This window comes from Talpa europaea (genome assembly GCF_964194135.1).
Source record: "Talpa europaea genome assembly, chromosome: 10".
NCBI classification, from domain to species: domain Eukaryota; kingdom Metazoa; phylum Chordata; class Mammalia; order Eulipotyphla; family Talpidae; genus Talpa; species Talpa europaea.
In genome coordinates, this window is record NC_140077.1 from 79,795,336 (window position 1) to 79,818,984 (window position 23,649).

At 37.1% G+C, this 23,649-nt stretch overlaps 2 protein-coding genes across 2 annotated transcripts in view; one reads left to right on the forward strand and one right to left on the reverse strand.

The window, feature by feature from the left end:
* LOC311178812 (complement factor H-like) overlaps nucleotides 1-664 on the reverse strand; it is a gene marked incomplete at both ends in the record, with an annotated part of 67,712 nt that extends 67,048 nt beyond the window's left edge. The window contains one exon of the mRNA XM_084245543.1: nucleotides 601-664. Within this exon, the coding sequence (XP_084101669.1) occupies nucleotides 601-664 (64 nt within the window). The remainder of the gene's footprint in view (nucleotides 1-600) is intronic.
* Nucleotides 665-1,842: 1,178 nt separating this feature from the next.
* LOC311178813 (coagulation factor XIII B chain-like) overlaps nucleotides 1,843-23,649 on the forward strand; it is a gene marked incomplete at both ends in the record, with an annotated part of 32,247 nt that continues 10,440 nt past the window's right edge. Inside the window, 9 exon segments of the mRNA XM_084245544.1 lie at nucleotides 1,843-2,209; nucleotides 10,976-11,155; nucleotides 11,247-11,469; nucleotides 17,855-18,047; nucleotides 19,019-19,118; nucleotides 21,721-21,784; nucleotides 21,786-21,919; nucleotides 22,586-22,743; nucleotides 22,747-22,768. Of these exon segments, the coding sequence (XP_084101670.1) occupies nucleotides 1,843-2,209; nucleotides 10,976-11,155; nucleotides 11,247-11,469; nucleotides 17,855-18,047; nucleotides 19,019-19,118; nucleotides 21,721-21,784; nucleotides 21,786-21,919; nucleotides 22,586-22,743; nucleotides 22,747-22,768 (1,441 nt within the window).

Consider the following 23,649-nt stretch of genomic DNA (forward strand, 5'->3'; position numbering starts at 1 on the left):
GCATTCAAAAAAGATAAACACATGCAATTTGCAGCAATATAGCTGGAGCTGGAAGGGATCATGCTCAGCGAAATAAGCCAGAGAGAAAATGAAAAATACTGGATGGTCTCACTCATAGCAAGAATCTAGAAAACCTAAATAAGGGACCCAGAAAAAGAATCGCTTTAGAAAGAAAAAATCAAAATCAGCAAACAACTATTACCCAGAGACACAATGGGGGGGGGGCGGGCAGGGAAAGTAGGGATGGGGTCAAAATAACAGGGTTGCAATTGTTTGTGGAATATAAAAATAAAATTGAAAAAAACAATGAAGATTAACATACGACTTCTAAATGATCATACCCTTAAGGTATTTAGATACTATTCTTTTATCCGCCCCCCAAATCCAGATATGCAAAGGGTGTAATGTCTTATGTTACTAGAAGAATACTTTGCTAGTTTTGCCCAAAGGGACATATCTAAGTATTAAAATTATAAGAAATATTTTTTAGTAAAATTGATACTCCCAACTGAAAGCGTATATTAAAAATCCAAATTCAATTAATATTAGAGATTTCCTTTATCATTTTAGATAATAAATAAGAGTAAGAATTATTTTTACCTTCTGCATTGAATTCTTCTGATATGATTAACAAGATGATAAAAGCCATGTCTTTTGACCTCATCTTCAATGGCATGCTTAATAAAGACTAACAATTTTAAAGCAGTAGGGGTTCCTCATTAATTACACAATACTTCTCTTGAAGAAAAAGTTAATTATTTACAACATCAGTCTAAGTATCTTTGTCACAAGCTGTATATTTCATTCAAAATATTTTTGAATAGTATTAACTTAACAAAGCTATGTTAACTTACAATATTGATCATGCCAGAGGTAAATAGGAAATTGATAACCCAAAAGGGCAGAAGCATAATAATTAACTCAAACTACATGAAAGGAGTAACATTTTAACTCTAATTTTCAATTGTAAGTCCATAGAGTAAAGTTCACATGTGGTCATTGATTTCTTTACCACTATTGATCAAATGAAAAGATGAACTTGGGAACATGAGATAATGGATAACTGTTGTTAAAATAAGACCAGGTCCATTAAATCAAACCTCTTGATTCTGACAACAGGATGGTGGTTACCAGAAAGGAAGGAGATGGGGGAAAATGAATAAAGGGGGGTCAACTGTATGGTGGTGGAGATTTTTGATGGGTTTACAATGTAGCATATACAGATGTCACATTACAATGTTGTACACCTGAAAACTATATAATGATATGAACCAATATCATATATACATATATTTAGATATATATGTATATGGTGCTGTGTAGGTTGTACAAATTAAAGAGGACAAGGAGCTTAAATGTCTAGAGTAATGACAGGATATTCGTAGTTATGTCTACCATTTAGTAGGTGCTCACTTGGAAGACAACCTACTCCCACTCAGTAAACTTCTTTTCATATATAAACCCATAAAATTGTCATTCTAACTAGGTTGCATTTTACATAGTTCTTTTTTGCTCCTGTTTTTAATTATGTAGGTAGCAGGCTTTCATCATTTAAAGCTCTTAAAGAGCCAAATTCCTTTTAGTTCAGATAATGCAATAAGACTAATGTTATTTAATTACTATACAAATTAACATACTTTTCTTGTTCATAACAAAATATGGTAAATCTATCAATTTTATTGTTTATACAGCAAATAAGTAGTAAATGAATATTGTTCTAGTAGGGCGAATAACACCTCTTTGTTTGTTTTCCAATTTTAGAGATAAGATACTCTTTTTTTTTTTTGGTTTATTTATTTATTTATACAATCACTGGGTACAGTCAGAAGTGCAGGAGCGTGAGAGAATTCACCAGAGCCAGAGGGGGGAGCAGAGCAGGCAGAAGGACCGAAGTACACTGCTGAGGGGAACAGCCGGCAGCAGGAGAGGTCTGCGCTCCATGTTGGACCCTCGACCTGTGGCCGAGGATCAAACCGGCCATGGTTGCGGGCAGCTTTGCAACCCAGCGCTCAACCGCTGTGCCACTGGGGAGTCCCAAGATGCTCTACTTTAAGACTAATAGAAAATGGTTATTTTCATCCTATTAAGGAAACCTATGAAGAAGGAGATGTAGTTCAATTTTTCTGCCATGAAAATTATTATGTAAGTGGATCAGATTTAATTCAGTGCTGTAACTTTGGTTGGTACCCAGAATCTCCTGTAGGTGAAGGTAATTTTTAAAATTCCTGAGACATAGAAAGAGATACCATGTTTTAATCTCTTTGAACTTTAAAAAATGTCTGTGGTGATATCTAATTCTTGTCTTCAGTACTATCTTTTAAAATAAATAACTATTGAGAGGAGCGCGTCCCCGGCACTGGCATTTTGCAGCAGGGACCTTTATTTGGTGGAGACTGTGTGAAGTAAGCAGAAGGCTCACCGAGGAGCCAGAGGTAAGCTGGGAGGCTTGCCCATGCAGGGCGCCTTCTAGCCTGCAGTCCCAGCCCAGAGGGGAGCGGCACCCACCACTGGGGCAGACCGGGCGTGCAGGGGAGCGTGCCTGGCACCGGCATTTGCAGCAGGGACCCTTCTTTGGTGGAGACTGTGTGAACCCAGCAAAAGTTCCCCAGAGGAGCCAGGGGTGAGCTGGGAAGGTCGCCCAAGATGCCGGCCAGTACCAACAACACAGTGTCACAAGGAATACGGCATATTAGAAAACAGGCAGTAGGGAGTAGAAAAACCACATGCAACCCAGCAACTCCTCACCAAAAAAGCACACCGCAAAAAGAAAACCATCTACCACATTGCAACAACAGTAACTTGGAAGAACTTCTGAGCCTTCCAGATAGAGAATTTAAAATTGCTGTGATTAAAAAACTGACAGAAGTCATAAAGGAAAACAATGATAAGGGGAAAATAATTAATGACCAGAAGAATGAAATTGAATCCCTAAAGAGGGAAGTAAAAGAAATACAGGAGATCAAAGAATTAATGGAGACACTAAAGAACTCTGGGAAAAGCAATGAAAGCAGAATAGATGAAATGGAAGAATGAATAAGTATTCTTGAAGACACAGAAATAAAAAGAACTAAAACTGATGAAAAGGAAGGAGAAGTACGAAGGAAAAAGACCGAAGAAAGACTTCAGGAACTATCTGACTCCATGAGGAAAGGAAATATAAGAGTTATAGGAATCCCAGAAGGAGAGGAGAGAGATGTAGGAACAGAGAAAATTTTCAAGGATATAATTGAAGAGAACTTCCCAAATGCGAAGAAGGAGCTGAAAATTGATATACAAGAAGCAAGAAGAACACCAAACTTCCATGACGAAAGGAAAAATACAGCAAGACACATAATAGCAAAGCTCCCAAGAATCCAAGACAAGGAAAAAAGAATGAAGCTGACAAGAGGGAAGAAACAGATAACATTCAAAGGAAAACCAATCAGACAGACATCAAACTTCTCTGAAGAAACACCACGGGCAAGGAGAGAGTGGAGGGACATAGTCAAGAGACTAAGAAAACAGATGGCAGCCAAGAATACTCTATCCCACAAAGCTTTCCTTCCTCTATGAAGAAAGAATAAGGACCTTCCCAGACAAACAGAAACTCTGGAATTTCATTACAACTAATCCCCCACTCCAAAAATACTACAAGGAATCCTAAATCCAGAACCAAGAGAGGGATGAATAACAACGAAAGAAGGCCCCCCCAGAAAAAGTTATTAAAAGAATAAATAAATAAAACCAGAGGAAAGACAAACACAATGGCAAATACAGATGCTAACATATCAATACTAACTCTAAATGTAAATGGACTAAACTCTTCAAAAAAGACACAGAGTTGCAGACTGGATTAAGAAACAAAACCCAACTTTTTGCTGTCTCCAGGAAACACATTTAGCTGCAAAAGATAAAAATTGACTCAAAGTTAATGGATGGAAAACAATTCTACAAGCAAATGGACCAAAAAATAAAGCAGGAACAGCTATACTTATATCAGATAAAACAGATTTCAAACTTAAAAAGATAAAAAGAGACCCCAGTGGTCATTACATTATGATCAAGGGGACAATACTTCAAGAAGAAATAACACTCATTAACATATATTCACCAAACGAAGGAGCACCAAAATATATCAGACAACTATTGGCATCTCTGAAAACAGACATCAGAGAAAACACATACGTAGTGGGAGACTTCAACACACCACTATCAACAATGGATAGATCAACAAACAAAAAATAAGTAAAGATACTAAAGCTCTAAATAAGGATCTAATGTACTTGGGCTTAACAGACATATATAGAACACTAAACCCAAAAAAATCTGAGTATACATTTTTCTCAAGTGCACACGGATCATTCTCCAGGATCGATCATATACTGGGGCACAAGACAAACATCAACAGATACTCCAAGACTCAAATCATACCAACCATCTTTTCTGACCATGAAGGCATCAAACTAGAAATAAACCATAAAAAGAAGGCAAGGTACTCTCCTACCTCATGGAGATAGAAACCCACACTACTGGAAGTCCACTGGACTAATGAGGAGATAAAAGAAGAAATTAAAAATTTCTTTGAATAGAATGACAAGGAGGACACCAATTTCCTAAATGTATGGGAAGCAGCAAAAGCAGTAATAAGAGGAAAATATATAGCAATAGATGCTCACATCAAGAAACAAAAAAGAACTCAAAGAAACAACTTAATCTCAAAGCTCAAAGATCTAGAAAAAGAACAACAACAAAACCCCAAAACCAGTAGAAGAAAAGAAATAATAAAAACCAAAGCAGAAATAAATGAAATTGAAACTAAAAAAAAAATCCAAAAGATCAATGAAACAAGAGCTGGTTCTTCAAAATAATAAATAAAATAGATAAACCCCTAGCCAGGCTCACAAGGGCAAAAAGGGAGAAAGCACAAATAAATAGGATAATAAATGAAAGAGGAGAAATCACAACGGACACAGCAGAAATCAAAAGAATAATTAATAACTACTATGAACAGTTATATGGAAACAAGTTCAACAATCTAGAAGAGATGGACAAATTCCTACAACTCTACAATGACCCAAAGCTAGATAAAGAAGAAATAGAACACCTAAGCAGACCGATTACAAGCAGAAAAATTGAAATGGTAATCAAAAACCTCCCCAAAAACAAAAGCCCAGGACCTGATGGGTGTACAAATGAATTCTACCAAACATCCAGAGACGAATTGGTGCCTATCCTTCACAAACTCTTCCAAAAAATTGAGAAGGAAGGTATAATACCTAACACGTTCTATGAAGCCAACATTACCTAATACCAAAACCGAACAAGGACAACACAAAAAAAGAAGACTATGGGCCAATCTCCCTAATGAACACTGATGCAAAAATCCTCAATAAAATTTTAGCTATCAGAATCCAACAATGTAGCCATAAGATAATTCACCACGATCCAGTAGGATTCATTCCAGGGACACAAGGATGGTTCAACATCCGAAAATCAATCAACGTTATCCAACACATCAACAAAAAGAAATATAAAAACCATATGATATTATCCATAGATGCCGAGAAAGCTTTCGACAAAGTGCAACACCCATTCATGATAAAAGCCCTTGAAATTCTTGGGATACAAGGAACATACCTCAACATCATAAAGGCCATCTATGACAAACCAACAGCCAGTATCATTCTCAATGGTGAAAAGCTGAAAGCATTTCCATAAGATCTGGAACAAGACAAGGATGTCCACTCTCACCACTGCTTTTCAATATAATACTGGAAGTCCTAGCGAGAGCAATAAGACAAGAGAAAGACATAGAAGGAATCCAAATAGGAAAAGAAGAAGTCAAACTATCACTATTTGCAGATGATATGATAATATACATAGAGAACCCCAAAAACTTCATAGAAAAACTAATTAAACTCATCAATCAGTTCAGCAAGGTGGCAGGATACAAAATCAACATGCAAAAGTCAGAGGCCTTCCTATACACTAACAATAATTCTGAAGAAGAAGAAATGAAAAAAACCATCCCCTTTATTATTGAAACAAAAAAAATCAAATACTTGGGAATAAATCTAACAAAAGAGGTAAAGGACCTTTACAAAGAAAACTATAAACACTGTTAGAAGAAATAGAAGAAGACACAAAGAAATGGAAAGACATCCCCTGCTCATGGATTGGAAGAATAAACATTATTAAAATGGCCATCCTACCAAAAGCAATCTACAGATTCAATGCTATTCCAACAAAAATTTCAATGTCATTCTTCAAAGAAATAGAACAATTATTGATGAAATTCATATGGAATCACCAAAAACCCCGAATAGCCAAAGGTCTCCTGAAAAAAAAAGAAGGGAATGGAGGCATCACACTCCCAGATTTCAGGCTATACTAAAAAGCCATAATCATCAAAACTGCATGGTATTGGAACAAGAACAGACACACAGACCAATGGAATCGAATAGAAAATCCAGAAATAAGCCCACTGATTTATGGTCAACTAATATTTGACAAAGGAGCAAAGAATATGCATTGCAGCAAAGAAAGTCTGTTCAATAAATGGTGCTGGGAAAACTGGGTCGCTACATGCAAAAGAATGAAGCTTGACTACTACCTCACACCATACACAAAAACCAACTCAAAATGGATTAAAGAACTAGACATAAAACCTGAAACCATAAAATACATAGAAGGAAATATAGGCGAAACACTACGTGATTTGCACATCAAAGACATCTTTACAGACACATCACCCAAAGCAGTGATAGTGAAGGCAAAGATAAACAGCTGGGACTACATCAAATTAAAGAGCTTCTGCACAGCAAAAGAGACAATAACAAAAACAAGGAGAAACCCCACTGACTGGGATAACATCTTTGCACATAACTCTAATGATAAAGGATTGATCACAAAAATCTGCAAAGAGCTGATGAGACTCAACAACAACAAAGAAAATAATCCAGTAAAAAAATGGGCAGAAGAGCTAAAAAGAAACTTCTCTGAAGAGGAAATGCAAATGGCCAACAGGCATATGAAAAAATGTTCAACATCACTTGAAATCAGGGAAATGCAAATCAAAACTACCATGAGATACCATCTTACACCAGTGAGAATGGCACATATTAAAAAAACTAGCAACAACAAATGTGGCGAGGGTGTGGAGAAAAAGGAACTCTCCTGCACTGTTGGTGGGAATGCAAACTGGTCCAACCACTATGGAGAGCTGTGTGGAGATTTCTGGACCTACTAAACATAGAGCTTCCATATGATCCAGCAATTCCACTCCTAGGTATTTACCCAAAGGACACAGAAACATCAATTCCAAAGAACACCTGCACCGCTATGTTTATAGCAGCACTATTTGCAATAGCTAAGCTTTGGAAACAGCCCAGATGCCCAAAAATAGATGACTGGATCAAGAAGATGTGGTACATATATACCATGGAATATTACTCAGCATTCAAAAAAGATAAACACATGCAATTTGCAGCAACATGGATGGCGCTGGAAGGGATTATGCTGAGCGAAATAAGCCAGAAATAAAAAGAAAAATACCGGATGGTCTCACTCATAGCAGGAATCTAGAAAACTTAAGTAAGGGACCAGGAAAATGAATAATTATAAGAAAGTGAAAATCAAAATCAACAAAAATCTATGAACCAGAGACACTTTTGGGGGCGGTGGGTGGTGGGAGGGGAGGGACTGGTGTCAAAATGAGGGGGTTGAAATTGTATGGGGAATATAATACTAAAATTTATTATTAAAAAACCCTATTGAATATACACTTAAAAAAAAACTCATAATTTATCACAAGTACTGAATTGTTCCTTTATTTTTATCTTGATTTTCTTCTCCTTACTGAATGTTTTTCCCCCTAACAGATGGATAATTTTTGTTGATGATGTTTTTCTTTTTGAACATTCTGTGAAGCTTATTTTATAATATTTTCTAAAATCTGATCATTTTACATATTGGTAAACTTTAATAGTTGAGATATATATCTGCTAATACATTCTATTCCACTGTTCAGTGAAAAGGTTGTGCTTATTTTGTCAAGAGTTTAGCAGTTAGAACTATCCAAAATCAACTTGCTTACTCCAGAATAAAATGTTCAGTCTGTACAATCAAAAATAAATAAATAAATAAATAAACAAACAAATAAATAAATAAATAACTATTTTCTTTTAAATCAGCTTTTTTCAGTAATATATCTTTTAAACTTATTTTTAAATTTCTTACATGAAATTTAAAACTCATTGTAATGAATAACTTTTTAATTGGAGATTAATAGATTCAGCTATCCCTATCTGCCAGCTTTGTTGAGGTGCTATCTTATTTGGTCATACATTTTCCTTTTTCTTTTTTTTTAAAGATTAATTTTATTTATACAAGAGCCAGATGCATGGGAGGGTGAGAGGATTCACCAGAGACAGAGCGGGGAACAGAACATGCAGAATGACGAAACACACTGCTGAGGGGAACAGCTGGCGAGACAAGAGAGGTCTGCTCACCTGGCCATACGTTTTCTAATGTGAGAACGTAGTCTCCAAAATAATGGGGTAGAGAGCAGAATATGCAGCTCAATATGAATGAAAATGAATCAAAATGCAAAGCAAGTTTATCTAATTAGAGCTATCCTAAAATGCAATGGCTATTTCTGGTCAAGTTTCTTCTTCTGCAGTTTTTAAGATTACCTCTTCGAAGACATCAGTTTAAGAGTCATTCGAACATACCACAATGTAATATGAAGGGGATCTTAGTGTAGCTATTAAACAGATGTTAAAAAATTAATTGGGGCAAGGGGTTCAGCAAGGGGCTCAAGGGGTTCAGCACTATGAAGCTATCCACAGCTACTGCATCACGAGTTTGATCCCAGGACAGAGAGGTGACCCACATGGCGCAGCAGAGCTCTCCTGTCTTGCCCACTGCTCCCCTTAGCAGTGAATTTCAGTCAGTGTGTCAGTGTGACTGTTCTGTTCCCTACTTTATCTCTAGTGAATCGTCTACCCCCACATTTCTCGTCTGTACACCAGTTCTTGTATGCATAAATAAATAAATCTTTAAAAAATAATTGGTAACTATGTGACATAAATACATATATACTGTGATAAAGTTAGGTGCAAAGTGTATGAACAAACATTGATGTTCTAATTGGTATGGTGAGAGATAGCATTTACAGAGGTGATGGTTAATATGTGAACTGAGCCTGAAAAGAGAAATAGAAATTTGAAAATTGGAAGGGTTGGGAGTGGTAAAGGACTTGATAGCTTCTATTGTCTACGGCCAAACCACCCTGAACGCGCCCAATCTCATCTCTGTATGATAATTCATGTCATTATAGATAGAAGGGAGAAGGACAGCAAGGTCGAACTTGAAAGAGAGTGGGGAGATTTGAAATAGGTGCTAGGAGGAATAAGAACAGGAATTGGACCAAGAACATGAATGGGAGTGCCCAAAACTATCCCAATTCATTAAATGCACCAAACAATAACTTTGTTTTTAAATTTTCTGTTGTGCTCGATAGCTTTGTTCTAACTGAAGAGAGGAAGATTGTTAGCTTAGAGTCTGTAGCATGTTATTTAAAATATCTATGGCAGACCAACTTAACTTCTATTTTGTTCCCATCCCCACTCAGATTAGTCAGCATGCCAATGACTGCTATTTTCTCCAGTAAACAGTCACCAGGTGTAGGACAGGCAGTGTAGTAAGCTGAATAAAGTTCCTCTCTGCCATCCCTTCCCTCTAGCAAAGATAGCCATATCCTTATCCTTGGAATGAGCCTATTTGGCAAAAGGGACTTTTCAGATGTGATTAACTGAAGGATTTTGAGGTAGAAATACTACCTGGGAAAATCCTGATGAATAATCACAAGTGTCCTTATAGAAGGGAGATTTGATGATAGTAGCAAGAGACTGGAGTAGTAGGAGAAAGGGACGTGTGCAAGGAATGCAGGCAGCTTCCAGAAGTTTGACAAGGCAGAGTAGCTGATTCTCTCATCAAGCTCCAGGACTGCAGCATCCCTGATACCTTGGCTTTAGCCCCAGTGAAACTATTCTGGACATTGGCTTCCAGAGATGCCAGAATAAATTTGCGCTGTGTTAAACCAATAAATTATGGTCATTTGTCATACCAGTAAAGGAAAACTAACATAGTCAATGTTGTACAATAGCTAAAGAGCAGTAGATTTTAATTCAGATTGACATCCATTCAAGAGCAGATCCTCCAATTACTAATTTACTTCATATGTTTTAGTTCATTTATAATATGGGAGACATGCATGATAGTCCCCACTTAATAGTTATTTTAGGAATAAAGGAGATATGTATGTAAAATGTTTGCTATTTCCATTTTTTGTTGGAGCATAGCGATATTACTGAATGTTTAGAGCTTAAATTGAGACATTTACAGTTGGAACAGGAACTCCTGTTCCTGTGAGTCAGGATTCTGGACCATAGCAGCAATGGGTCCTTTGTATTTGTGTCTATTAAAACTACAGTCTAGGTGTTGGCTGGGACTGCAGCCTTATCTGAAGCTCAACTGGGGACCAAATCTGCTTCCAAACTCTCTGGTTGTAGGTAGCATTCAGAGCTTTGCAGATTGCTGAATTTAAGGCCCCCCGTGCCCTTTGTCACATGGTTTTCCCTGTTTGGAAGCACACATGAGGAAGTTGTCTTCTTTTTAAAATCAGCAGTGAGAAAGAGACACTCAGTATGAATGGGGTTACAATATTTTGTTGCATAACCACACTCAGATAATCACATATATCTCATAACCTTTGCTGCATCCTATTGGTTAAATGCATATGGCTGTCCCTGCTCCTGGAGATATTTACCACCTGAGACAGTGAATCTAAGTTGCGGGGTACCAAGGAGGTGACCCCGCAGTCTGACTGCCATACTTCCTGTGCCACTTGGCATGATGAACATGCTAATTAAACCTTACTTTCCATTTGGGGGTAATTTTATGACCAAATATGCTGGATTTCTCTTTTCATTAGGAAGAAGAAGTCGATGTCCTCCTCCCCTTCTGCCTCTAAACTCCAAGATTCAGATGTATTCAACAACTTATTGTCATGGAGAAATAGTTCATGTAGAATGTGAACTTAATTTTGAGATACAAGGATCAGAAGAAATACGTTGTGAGAATGGAAAATGGACAGAACCTCCCAAATGCGTTGGTTAGCAATGCCTCAAATAAGCTTTCCCTCAAATGAGATCTGCCGGTATTGATAACTACTCTCTTCTTTTTAAATTGTCCCTTTCCTGAAGAGACAGAGAAGATAGCTTGTGAAGAACCACCCTCCATTAGGAATGGGGCAGCAAACCTAAACTCTAAGATTTACTACAGTGGGGATAAAGTGACATATGGATGTGAACGTGGCTATTATCTCCGTGGATCAAAAGAAATCACTTGTAGACGTGGAAAACGGACACTTGCCCCTGAGTGTGTGGGTGTGTTGCTGCATTTGATATCAATAGCTTATCCCGTTGTGTAAAAATTTCCTTTATCCACATTTAATCCATAGAGTGGTGACTTTTTAGAAGATTTAGGAACACGTCGACACTATACCTACTTTGTTGTATTTTCTGTGTTTCTTTGGAGCCATCTATAGAATGTAAGCCTATAAAAATAATTAGGAAACAAAAAACCGAAGGGCACAACCAGGTTGTGCCACCCTGCCTGAGTACTGTCTTCCTATCATCCTTCTCACTGCTGGATCAGATCCCGGAGAGCACTCCATAAATGTGCTTACCTGGGATATTTGTTGTGTAACAAAGAAGCTATTAAGGTTGTTAAGAAATTAGCAGAGTAAGATAAAGACTTTTAAAAGACAGAAAAGCATGGAACATTCAATCCAAAGATTGAGATCCAAGATGAAAGGGAATGAGAAGGAAAAATGTAAAAGTGGATAGTGACAAAAGAGAATTTCAGGACGGAGTAAAATCTTTTTTTTTTTTTTTGTAGTTTTTACATTGGGTACTTTATTTTATTTTTATTTTTTTAATAATAAATTTTATTTTTATATTCCCCAAACAATTGCAACCCCCCCATTCTGACCCCAATCCCTCCCCTCCCGCCCCCCACTCCCCAAAAAGTGTCTCTGGTTCATAGTTTTTTGTTGATTTTGATTTTCACTTTCTTATAGTTATTCATTTTCCTGGTCCCTTATTTAAGTTTTCTAGATTCCTGCTATGAGTGAGACCATCCGGTATTTTTCTTTTTCTTTTTGGCTTATTTCACTGAGCATGATCCCTTCCAGTGCCATCCATGTTGCTGCAAATTGCATGTGTTTATCTTTTTTGAATGCTGAGTAATATTCCATGGTGTATATGTACCACATCTTCTTGATCCAGTCATCTATTTTTTGGCATCTGGGCTGTTTCCAAAGCTTAGCTATTGTAAACAGTGCTGCTATAAACAAAGGGGTGCAGGTGTTCTTTGGAATTGATGTTTCTGTGTCCTTTGGGTAAATACCTAGGAGTGGAATTGCTGGATCATATGGAAGCTCTATGTTTAGTAGGTCAAGAAATCTCCACACAGCTCTCCATAGTGGTTGGACCCGTTTGCACTCCCACCAACAGTGCAGGAGATTTCCTTTTTCTCCACAACCTCGCCAACATTTGTTCTTGCTAGTTTTTTTAATATGTGCCATTCTCACTGGTGTAAGATGGTATCTCATGGTAGTTTTGATTTGCATTTCCCTGATTACAAGTGATGTTGAACACTTTTTCATATGCCTGTTGGCCATTTGCATTTCCTCTTCAGAGAAGTTTCTTTTTAGCTCTTCTGCCCATTTTTTGACTGGGTTATTTTCTTTGTTGTTGTTGAGTCTTATCAGCTCTTTGCAGATTTTTCTGATCAGTCCTTTATCATTAGTGTTGGGTGCAAAAATGTTCTCCCAGTCAGTGGGGTTTCTCTTTGTTTTTGTTATTGTCTCTTTTGCTGTGCAGAAGCTCTTTAATTTGATGTAGTCCCAGCTGTTTATCTTTGCCTTCACTATCACTGCTTTGGGTGATGTGTCTGTAATGATGTCTTTGATGTGCAAATCACGTAGTGTTTCGCCTATATTTCCTTCTATATATTTTATGGTTTCAGGTCTTATGTCTAGTTCTTTAATCCATTTTGAGTTGATTTTTGTGTATGGTGTGAGGTAGTGGTCAAGCTTCATTCTTTTACATGTAGCAACCCAGTTTTCCCAGCACCATTTATTGAACAAACTTTCTTTGCTCCAATGCATAGTCTTTGCTCCTTTGTCAAAGATTAGTTGACCATAAATCTGTGGGTTTATATCTGGATTTTCTATTCGATTCCATTGGTCTGTATGTCTGTTCTTGTTCCAATACCATGCAGTTTTGATGATTATGGCTTTGTAGTATAGTTTGAAGTCAGGGAGTGTGATGCCTCCATTTCCTTCTTGCTTTTTCAGGAGAGCTTTGGCAATTCGGGGTTTTTTTGTGATTCCATATGAATTTCATCAATAATTGTTCTATTTCTTTGAAGAATGACATTGAAATTTTGATTGGAATAGCATTGAATCTGTATATTGCTTTTGGTAGGATGGCCATTTTAATAATGTTTATTCTTCAAATCCATGAGCAGGGGATGTCTTTCCATTTCTTTGTGTCTTCTTCTATTTCTTTTAACAGTGTTTTATAGTTTTCTTTTTATAGGTCCTTTACCTCTTTTGTTAGATTTATTCCCAAATATTTGATTTTTTTTGTTTCAATAATAAAAGGGATGGTTTTTTTGATTTCTTCTTCTTCATATTTATTGTTTGTGTATAGGAAGGCTACTGACTTTTGTGTGTTGATTTTGTATCCTGACACTTTACTGAACTGATTGATGAGTTGAATTAGTTTTTCTGTGGAGTTTTTGGGGTTCTCTATGTATTTTATCATATCATCTGCAAATAGTGATAGTTTGACTTCTTCTTTTCCTATTTGGATTCCTTGGATGTCTTTCTCTTGTCTTATTGCTCTGGCTAGGACTTCCAGTATTATATTGAAAAGCAGTGGTGAGAGTGGGAATCCTTGTCTTGTTCCAGATCTTAATGGAATTGCTTTCAGCTTTTCACCATTGAGAATGATACTGGCTGTTGGCTTCTCATAGATGGCCTTTATGATGTTGAGGTATGTTCCTTGTATCCCAAGAATTTCAAGGCTTTTATCATGAATGGGTGTTGCACATTGTCGAAAGCTTTCTCGGCATCTATTGATAATATCATATGGTTTTTATATTTCTTTTTGTTGATGTGTTGGATAACATTGATAGATTTTCGGATGTTAAACTATCCTTGTGCCCCTGGAATGAATCCTAGTTGGTCATGGTGAATTATCTTATGGATACATTGTTGGATTCTGTTAGCTAAAATTTTTTGAGGATTTTTGGATCAGTGTTCCTTAGGGAGATTGGCCTGTAGTTTTCTTTTTTTGTGTTGTCCTTATTCGGTTTTGGTATTAGTGTAATGTTGGCTTCATAGAACGTGTTTGGTATTGTCTCTTCCTTCTCAATCTCAATTTTTTGGAAGAGTTTGTGAAGGATAGGCACCAATTCATCTCTGAATGTTTGGTAGAATTCGTTTGTAAATCCATCAGGTCCTGGGCTTTTGTTTTTGGGGAGGTTTTTGATTACCATTTCAATTTCGCTGCTTGTAATTGGTCTGTTTAGGTGTTCTATTTCTTCTTTATCTAGCTTTGGGTGATTGTAGAGTTGTAGGAATTTGTCCATCTCCTCTAGTTTGTTCAACTGTTTCCATATAACTGTTCATAGTAGTTACTGATTATTCTTTTTATTTCTGCTGTGTCCGTTGTGATTTCTCCTCTTTCATTTCTGATCCTGTTTATTTGTGCTTTCTCCCTTTTTTCCTTTGTGAGCCTGGCTAGGGGTTTGTCTATTTTATTGATTTTTTTCAAAGAACCAGCTCTTGGTTTCATTAATCTTTTGGATTGTTGTTTTAGTTTCAATTTCATTTATTTCTGCTTTGGTTTTTATTATTTCTTTTCTTCTACTGGTTTTGGGGTCTTTTTGTTGTTCTTTTTCTAGATCTTTGAGCTTCGAGATTAGGTTGTTTCTTTGAGTTCTTTCTTGTTTCTTGATGTGAGCTTCTATTGCTATATATTTTCCTCTTATTATGCTTTTGCTGCGTCTCATACATTTAGGATATTGGTGTCCTTGTCATTCAATTCAAAGAATTTTTTACTTTCCTCTTTGATCGCCTCATTAGTCCAGTGGTCTTCCAGTAGTGTGGTTTTTAGTCTCCAAGAGGTAGGAAAGTTCCTTGCCTTCTTTTTATGGTTTATTTCTAGCTTGATGCCTTCATGGTCAGAAAAGATGGTTGGTATGATTTCAATCTTGGTGTATCTGTTGATGTTTGTCTTGTGCCCCAGTATGTGATCAATCCTGGAGAATGATCCTTGTGCGCTTGAGAAAAATGTGTACTCCGTTTTTTGGGGGTTTAGGGATCTACAGTTGTCTGTTATGCCCAAATGCTCTAGGTCCTTATTTAGAGCTTTAGTTTCTTTACTTATTTTTTGTCTTGTTGATCTATCCATTGTTGATAGTGGTGTGTTGAAGTCTCCCACTACATATGTGTTTTCTCTGATGTCTGTTTTCAGAGATGACAACAGTTGTCTGATATATTTTTGTGCTCCTTCGTTTGGTGAGTATATGTTTATTAGTGTTATTTCTTCTTGAAGTATTGTCCCTTTGATCATAATGTAGTGACTGTTGGGATCCCTTTTTATTTTTTTGAGTTTGAAATCTGTTTTATCTGATATAAGTATAGCTGGATCCTGCTTTCTTTTTTGGTCCATTTGCTTCTAGGATGGTTTTCCATCCTTTAACTTTGAGTCTATTTTTATCTTTTGTTGCTAAATGTGTTTCCTGGAGACAGCCAAAGGTTGGGTTTTGTTTCTTAATCCAGGCTGCAACTCTGTGTCTTTTTATTGAAGATTTTAGTCCATTTACATTTAGGGTTAATATTGATATGTTAGCATTTGTATTTGCCATTGTGTTTGTCTTTCCTTTGATTTTATTTATTCTGTTAATATCTTTTTTTTTTCCTTGCCTTCGTTGTTATTCGTCCCTCTGAGGTTCTGGCTTTAGGATTCCTTGTAGTATTTTTTGGAGTGGGGGTTTATTGATAATGAAGTTCCATAGTTTCTGTTTTCTGGGAAGGTCCTTATTCTTTCTTCATAGAGGAAGGAAAGCTTTGTGGGCTAGAGTATTCTTGGTTGACATCTGTTTTCTTGGAGTCTGTTGACTATGTCCTTCCACTCTCTCCTTGCCCGTAGTGTTTCTTCAGAGAAGTCTGATGTCAGCCTGATTGGTTTTCCCTTGAATGTTATGTGTTTCTTCCCTATTGTCAGCTTCATTATTTTTTCCTTGTCCTGGATTCTTGGGAGCTTCACTATTATGTGTCCTGCTGTATATTTTCCTTTCATCATGGAAGTTTGGTGTTCTTCTTGCTTCTTGTATATCAATTTTCAGCTCCTTCTTCGCGTTTGGGAAGTTCTCTTCAATTATCTCCTGGAATATTTTCTCTGTTCCTACATCTCTCTCCTCTCCTTCTGGTATTCCTATAACTCTTATATTTCCTTTCCTCATGGTGTCCGATAGTTCCCGAAGTCTTTCTTCATTCTTTTTCCTTCGTACTTCTCTTTCCTTTTCTGTTTTGGTTCTTTTTATTTCTGTGTCTTCAAGAGAACTTATTCGTTCTTCCATTTCATCTATTCTGCTTTCATTGCTTTTCCCAGAATTCTTTACTTCTTCCATTAATTCTTTGATCTCCTGCATTTATTTTACTTCCCTCTTTAGGGACTCAATTTCATTCTTCTGATCGTTGATTATTTTTCCCTTATCATTGTTTTCCTTTATGAGTTCTGTCATTTTTTTAATCATGGCAATTTTAAATTCTCTTTCTCTAAGGCTCAGAAGTTCTTCCAAGTTACTGTCATTGCAATCTGGGGGCTGGTTTTCTTTTTGTGGTGTGCTTCTTCACTGAGGAGTTGCTATGTTGCGTGTGGTTCTTCTACTCCCTACTGTCTGTTTTCTAATTTGCTGTATGCGTTGGGACACTGTGTTGCTGGGACTGGCCGGCATCTTGGGTGAACTTCTCTGCTCCCCTTGGCTCCTCCGGGAGCCATCTGTCAGTTTCAAGCAGTCTTTACTGAAGAAATGTCCCTGTTCTAAAATGCCGATGTGGGGACACACTCCCCTGTGCTCCTGGTCTGCCCCGGCGGTGGGTTTCCTCTCCCCCTCTGGGCTTGGACTGCAGGCCAGAGGTGTTCTGGTGTGGGCGAACTTCCCCGGCTCACCTCTGGCTCCTGAGGTAGCCTTCCGCAGGCAGTCTTTACTGAGGAAATGTCCCTGTTCTAAAATGGCGATGCGGGACACACTCCCTGCGTGTCCAGTCTCAGGCACACTCTTCTGCGAGCCTGGTCTGCCCCGGATTTGGGTACTCGCTCCCCCTGTGGGCTCAGACTACTGGTCGACAGGGGCCCGGCGTGGGCAAACTTCCCAGCTGGCCACTGGCTCCTCCAGGAGCCTATGCAGGTTTCAAGTCGCTATTTGGCGCCAGAGATCTCTCCTAGAGCCCTTGGGGAGCTGTTTTTTTTTTCACCCTGTGGGACAGGAAACAGAGCAGGAATGGTAGGGTAAACCTCAACAGCTTTGGGGTGCTGTGTCTGCCTTGTGCCCCACCGTCGTGGAGAACACACACCCCGAATTTTGTGCCCCGGATCTCAGTTCCAAAGCCCTCAGGTCCAGAACGCGGGCTGTAGCCCAGTTCAGTGTCCACAGAATGGCGTCTTTTGCACCCCGCTCCCGTGCCTGGGTGCCTGGTTCCTGGATACTCAGTGAAGGACTTTCACCTCAGTGAGGATCTTCGCGCGTGTCTCCCTGCAAGCCTAGGTCGAAGGCGCGGGGACCTGGGTAGCCGCAATCCCAATCAGCGTTTGATTTTCAACCAAGCTGCTTTTCTGCGCGATCCCTATCTGGATCCGCGTTTGCTTTTCCAGCGCTCCGTTTTTCTGAACAAGCTTACAATTGCAGCCTGGGGCTGTGTGCTGGTACTGGCCTCCTCCTGGGGGGCGGGGTCTCTGTTTAATGGCGCCTGGAGCTCACCTCCTCACGAATCCTGCAGGGTTCTCCTCAGCTCCTGTTCATGGGGTGTGGTGGCTGAAATAGTCCCTTTCCACTCACAGTCCCGCTTGATGCATAGTTTGTTCTTGTTGGTCGCTTTGGTTTGTTTTTTCCCTTCCTCTCTGCCAGTCAGAGAGTGCTGACTCTGTGGGCGGGGGAGGGGAGCAGGGTTCTGAGCTTTCCTCCCTTCTAGTCCTCTTTTATGGCAACTTTCTTCTTCAGGTAGTTTGCTGGAGTCGTCCCTTTATCTTCCGTGTCCCAGTTCTCACTGGGACCTGCCACTTTCCCTCCCTATTAACTTTTTTTAATGGGAGATCTTACTCGCAGCATCTCCTCGCCGCCAACTTTTAAGTAGAAAAATTAATATTGTTTATTGTATTCACCATGCTGTCCATATTAGGTCCTCAGGACTGATTCCACTTATACCAAAATACATTGAATTTCTTTTGCCATTATGTTTGTGTTTTTATTTAATCTTAATTTTAATGTAATGTTTTATAGCATGGAAATGATGATTGTTTAAAAGATTAATTTTTTTAACTTATGTATGCAAGTCCTGAGGTGTAGGCCAGAGGTGCAGGGGGTGGGGTGGGGGGATGGAGATTGGTGAGAGGATTCACCAGAGACAGAGTGGGGATCAGAACAAGCAGATTTACTGAAATACACTGTTGAGGGGAATAGCGGGGGAGATAGGCGAGGACTACTGCACCCTGTGGGTTATCACCCTGCCTCAGGGATTGAACTCATGCTGCAGTGGTTGCAAATAGTTTCATAGTGCTGAGATTTAACTCCTTGCACCACCAGGAAGGCCCCAGAAATGATGACTTTTAAAAGTCTTTTTTCTCCTCAAGTGTTTCTCCTTCTCATTTTTGTAAGCAGAAAACCCTTACTGTCCTAGAGCCAGGACTACATTGATTCTGAACACACCACTATTTTAAAAACTCTGATGAAATGTGAATACCAAAACTCTACCATTTTCAGTGTGCATTTCAGTGGTGGTAAGCATATTCACATTCTCATTCATGACTGATTGATTTTGGTGTTGTTTTTCTTCTAAATGAAACTTCCCTTACTATCATCCTCAAAGTCTCTGTATTATTTGCAGAATGTCATTGGAAGAGAAGAATAATTAATTGTATTCTGTCATTAGCATATTGTTGATCTCTTTCTTTAACACTGCTTCCTCATGTCATTATCACCTTTGAAAATCTTGTTGAGCAAATAAAAATATACTTGTAGCTACTCAAAATATATTTTAGATTAAAGAATGATTATAATAAATATTTAGTTTCAAGTGGAGAATTGCAGCAGCTGCCTAAATAACTGCCAAAATTGAGATAAATTTGAAAAAAATGACATTCACCTCAAAATTCAATCCCGTAGATTTACTTCATTTTTAACTTTGCTAGTAAGAGTTCTATTTAAAAGTAATGCCACTGATGATTATAGTTACAATGAACTTGTTACATCATAACTTTCAGAGAGACAATGACATGATGAACATCTTATAAAAAGTCATTTAATTAAAATATTAGCCTTTTAAACTACAAAATCAGTCATTGTTATTTACCAAATAATATTAATACGTGTATAGAAGCAACAACTAGAAGAAAACAGAAAATATCAGCAACCTTAAAAAAATGCCTTAAATAAAAGACTCAGATAATGGTCTCCTACCCTTTCTCTCTCTCTCTCTCTCTCTCTCTCTCACACACACACACACACACACACACACACACTCACTCACAAAACATGCTATTGTGAAATACTACCCATTTTTTTTCACTTAAACTATATTATGAACATGATTTACTATTCTTCAACAATATATATTTTAATGATTATATACTATTACATAGTGAAGTATTACATGGTTAAATTTATCACTTTTTATGGATGTTTAGTCTGCATTCAAAATTTTATATTCCAAACAGTTCATTTAGTACCAATATTTGTACATTTAAAAAAATTTTTTTAATGTTTAAAATCATTTATCTTTATTTCACTTTTTTCCCCAGATTGGCTGAATAGGAATTTATGGGTCAAATAGATCTGGAATTTTAATTATGCTTCTAACTACCCTTTTGCCTCAGAGAGTTTATTCTTCTTTATATCACCATGTTCACTGAATTAAAGTAGTTTCCCTAAACTTTGTCAATAACTATTTTAATATTCATATGTTATTAACAATTTCAATTATTTAACTTGTTTTAACTAATTACTAATCCATTGGGAATTTTTCCAGTTTTCTAATGGCTGCTTTTTTCAATGAATTGACTGGTTGCAATTCAGCCATTTTTCCATACTCAGAATAAGAGTTTTATCTATATTAATTATTTTATCCCTTTAACAATCATGTATATTATAACTATTTCTTATGTTTTTTTACTTTTATTGATAGTTTTTTAAGCCCATAAGTTGAAGTTTTACATCTGAAGCTCTTTCAACATCTCCTTAGTGCTTTGTGTCTTACAGATCATTCTTAGACTACTGTTCCCATTCACATTCTGATAGATTTTCACATATTATTTTAATTGCTATCCTGTTTTTACAAATGTTTTTGATAATGTGATTGGTATTTTCACTGAGTAGAAGTACAGTCCTCTCTGAGGACAGAGACTGGATTGAAATTGTAATGGACGAGCTAGTAATGGGACAACCTCATAAAGAATACAGTTTGAAGAAATTGATCATTTTATATATGGAACAACTGTCTCAAGACTAGATGAGGTGGTAATGAGCCAACACAAATACTGACTGAAAACAATTCATTGTCATCAGGGTAGGAAGAGTTTTTCTTATTCACCTTTGCAACTGAAAGTACTTTCACTACAAATGGCAAAAACAGAGTGATGAGGAGCAGAATTTTCCAACTGTGAAATGTTCTTCCAGGCATTAGGAACCTTCTAATTTTCTTCTTCCTGGTCTTTCCTGCTTTCATTCTTCTACAGCCACTTACTCTTCTTATACCAAGTGTGCTATCACCTCAGCACCCTCTGCCTGAAATGTCTTCTCTCACATAACAACTTAGTTTAGTTCATGCCTTAACCTTCTTCTTCTTGCACAAACATCACTTCTTATTTAGGCTTATCCCAGCCACCTTCTTTAAAGGAACGACCTCATTCACCCCAGTCCTTTTGATAGCCTGTCCTCTCCACTGCTCACTTTCCTAATTCATCCTGTATGGTTTAAAGATGATCTCAGATTATAAAATCCATGTATTTATTGTTTACTATGTATGTTTCTTCTAACTGGAAGCTAAACTCCATGAAGTCAGAGATCTTCATTTTCTCTTTGGTGTGTAACAAGTGGTAGTTCTCCCACAAATATTCACACACTAAATACATGTTCTATTTTATGGATTTTATTCTATAGGAAGGAAATCATGATCAACTTCAGTGGTTAATAGCCCTAAGTGATGTTTTCAATGTTTCAAATTATTTGATTTTAGTTAATGAAATCAAGAAGATAGGGACCTTTGAGGATAAATATCAAATATCAAATATTAATTTTGAGCCCTTTCATAATTTTCCTTTAAATATTATCTCTTTCAAATTTGTGAAATGAACAAAGGATTTAAAGGAGCATTTTGTTTTACAGAGCCATGTACTGTTAATGTGGATTACATGAGCAGAAATATCATAGAGATGAAATGGAATATGAAGGAAAGATCTACATGGAGATCTAATAGATTTTGTATGTAAACAAGGATATGACTTAGCTCCATCAACTTCAATGGCTGAATTGTCTGTACGGTGTAATAGATGGGAAGTAAAATATCCTTTCTGTTGTAGAAAAGGTAAAGCAATAATGTTTTTCTTACAGTTTCTTACTTGATCAATGTGGTCTCTATGGTTGAAAGTAATGATTCTAAACAATTCATCTCCATCTTTTAATGCAAACAATCAGAACTCATTTGATAAATTTCCGTTCAGTACCTAAACTTAAATAAGATGACTATGCTTTGTCTGTCAATTTTCATAAGTCCACGTTATGAAGGGAGAGATCAAATACTTTTATAAATATCACCAGACTCTCAGAAGATAGATCACCCTATTGCCATTAATCAGCAATCCTGAAAAGCATTGCTCTTTGGGGTTTATTAGAAGCAGAGTCTCAGAAGAAGGCTTGAGATAGATTGAGTAATATTGTTCCCTTCTTGTAGTATGAATATGTACAGAAAGCAAGGCTTCACGAGGGATGTCATATACTTTCACATTCAACTAGATAGGAAAAATAAAATCATGACTTAATCTGTGGGTGGTTTATGTACTTATGTATTATAATTTGAGATTATAATGTGCAGTAATAAATTTTATGGTCTGCAGTTACTGCAGAAATTTAAGAAAATTTAGGGTTGTCTTAAAAATGCTTGTGCATGAAATATTCTATTTCTGGAGCCATTGTACAAACACAGGATTTTTATTACAGCAGTTCATTGTATTCTTTCCAATTATTTTTGCAGAATCTAAAGGAATGTGTGCACCTTCTCCTCTTATTAGAAATGGAGTTATTATTAGTTCAACAGTAGGCACCTATGAAAACGGTTCTTCAATAGAATACAGACATTTTGATCACCATTTTCTACAAGGGTCTAGGGAGTCCTATTGTTTAGATGGATTGTAGACTACACCAGCTTCATGTTTAGGTATGCACTACTAAATATGTCTATATTAAAATACAATTGTATTTTTCACTTTCTATCCTCATTGAGCTGATATGAGACTAAGGTAATGCTTAATTAGCTATGTTTGTGTTATTAGTGTGCCTATTTATTCACTGCTTTGTATGGTTTCCTCTAGATCACAACTCACTATGGCCCAGTTTGCTCTAATAAATACTCACTAAGGGGCCTCCATTACAGTTGAAACTTTCTCTAAGTTTATTTTCTTCAGGATTCACCTGTCACCTTGCAGGGTTCTTCATTGGGAATTGGTTATAAACCAAGTTTCCTCCTTCTAACTGGTTTTGATATTACTGAGAGATCAAAGGGAAAGCCACGTGGAGTATAAAGTTCATTCTACACATCGATCTCCCTAGGATCTTGACACAGCAAGTCTTTGGCTAACTCAAGCTTCCATGTTCTATCCTCAACCCATGAGATTTTCCAAAAATCTGCTTGTTACTGACCATTTTCTACCAGACTTTCAACATGTTCCCCAAGAGGAAAATGGCACAGAAATGTTATTAAGTTCATCTGAAGGAGCTTTTACCAGAACTTTGGATCTTAAGTTATAACTGTTTTGGGTATTTTTCCAATTGCTTGAAATAATTGATTTTTGGCCTATTTTCCTATTTTCTAGTTCTCAGTAAAAGTATTAATCTGATATGGATTAGTTTGTCATAGTCAAGAGCAAAAGGTCATGGGTTAATTTCATTTACGTACTTTCATGAATCAATTTTTTAACTCGCTTTAATTAAAAATTCATGTTGTGTAGAACAATGAGATTCTAAATCATACTACTCATTAGGAAAACTATTTTGCAGTGACTAGGCAAATCCAATTAGACTCTATCTACTAAAACCTGT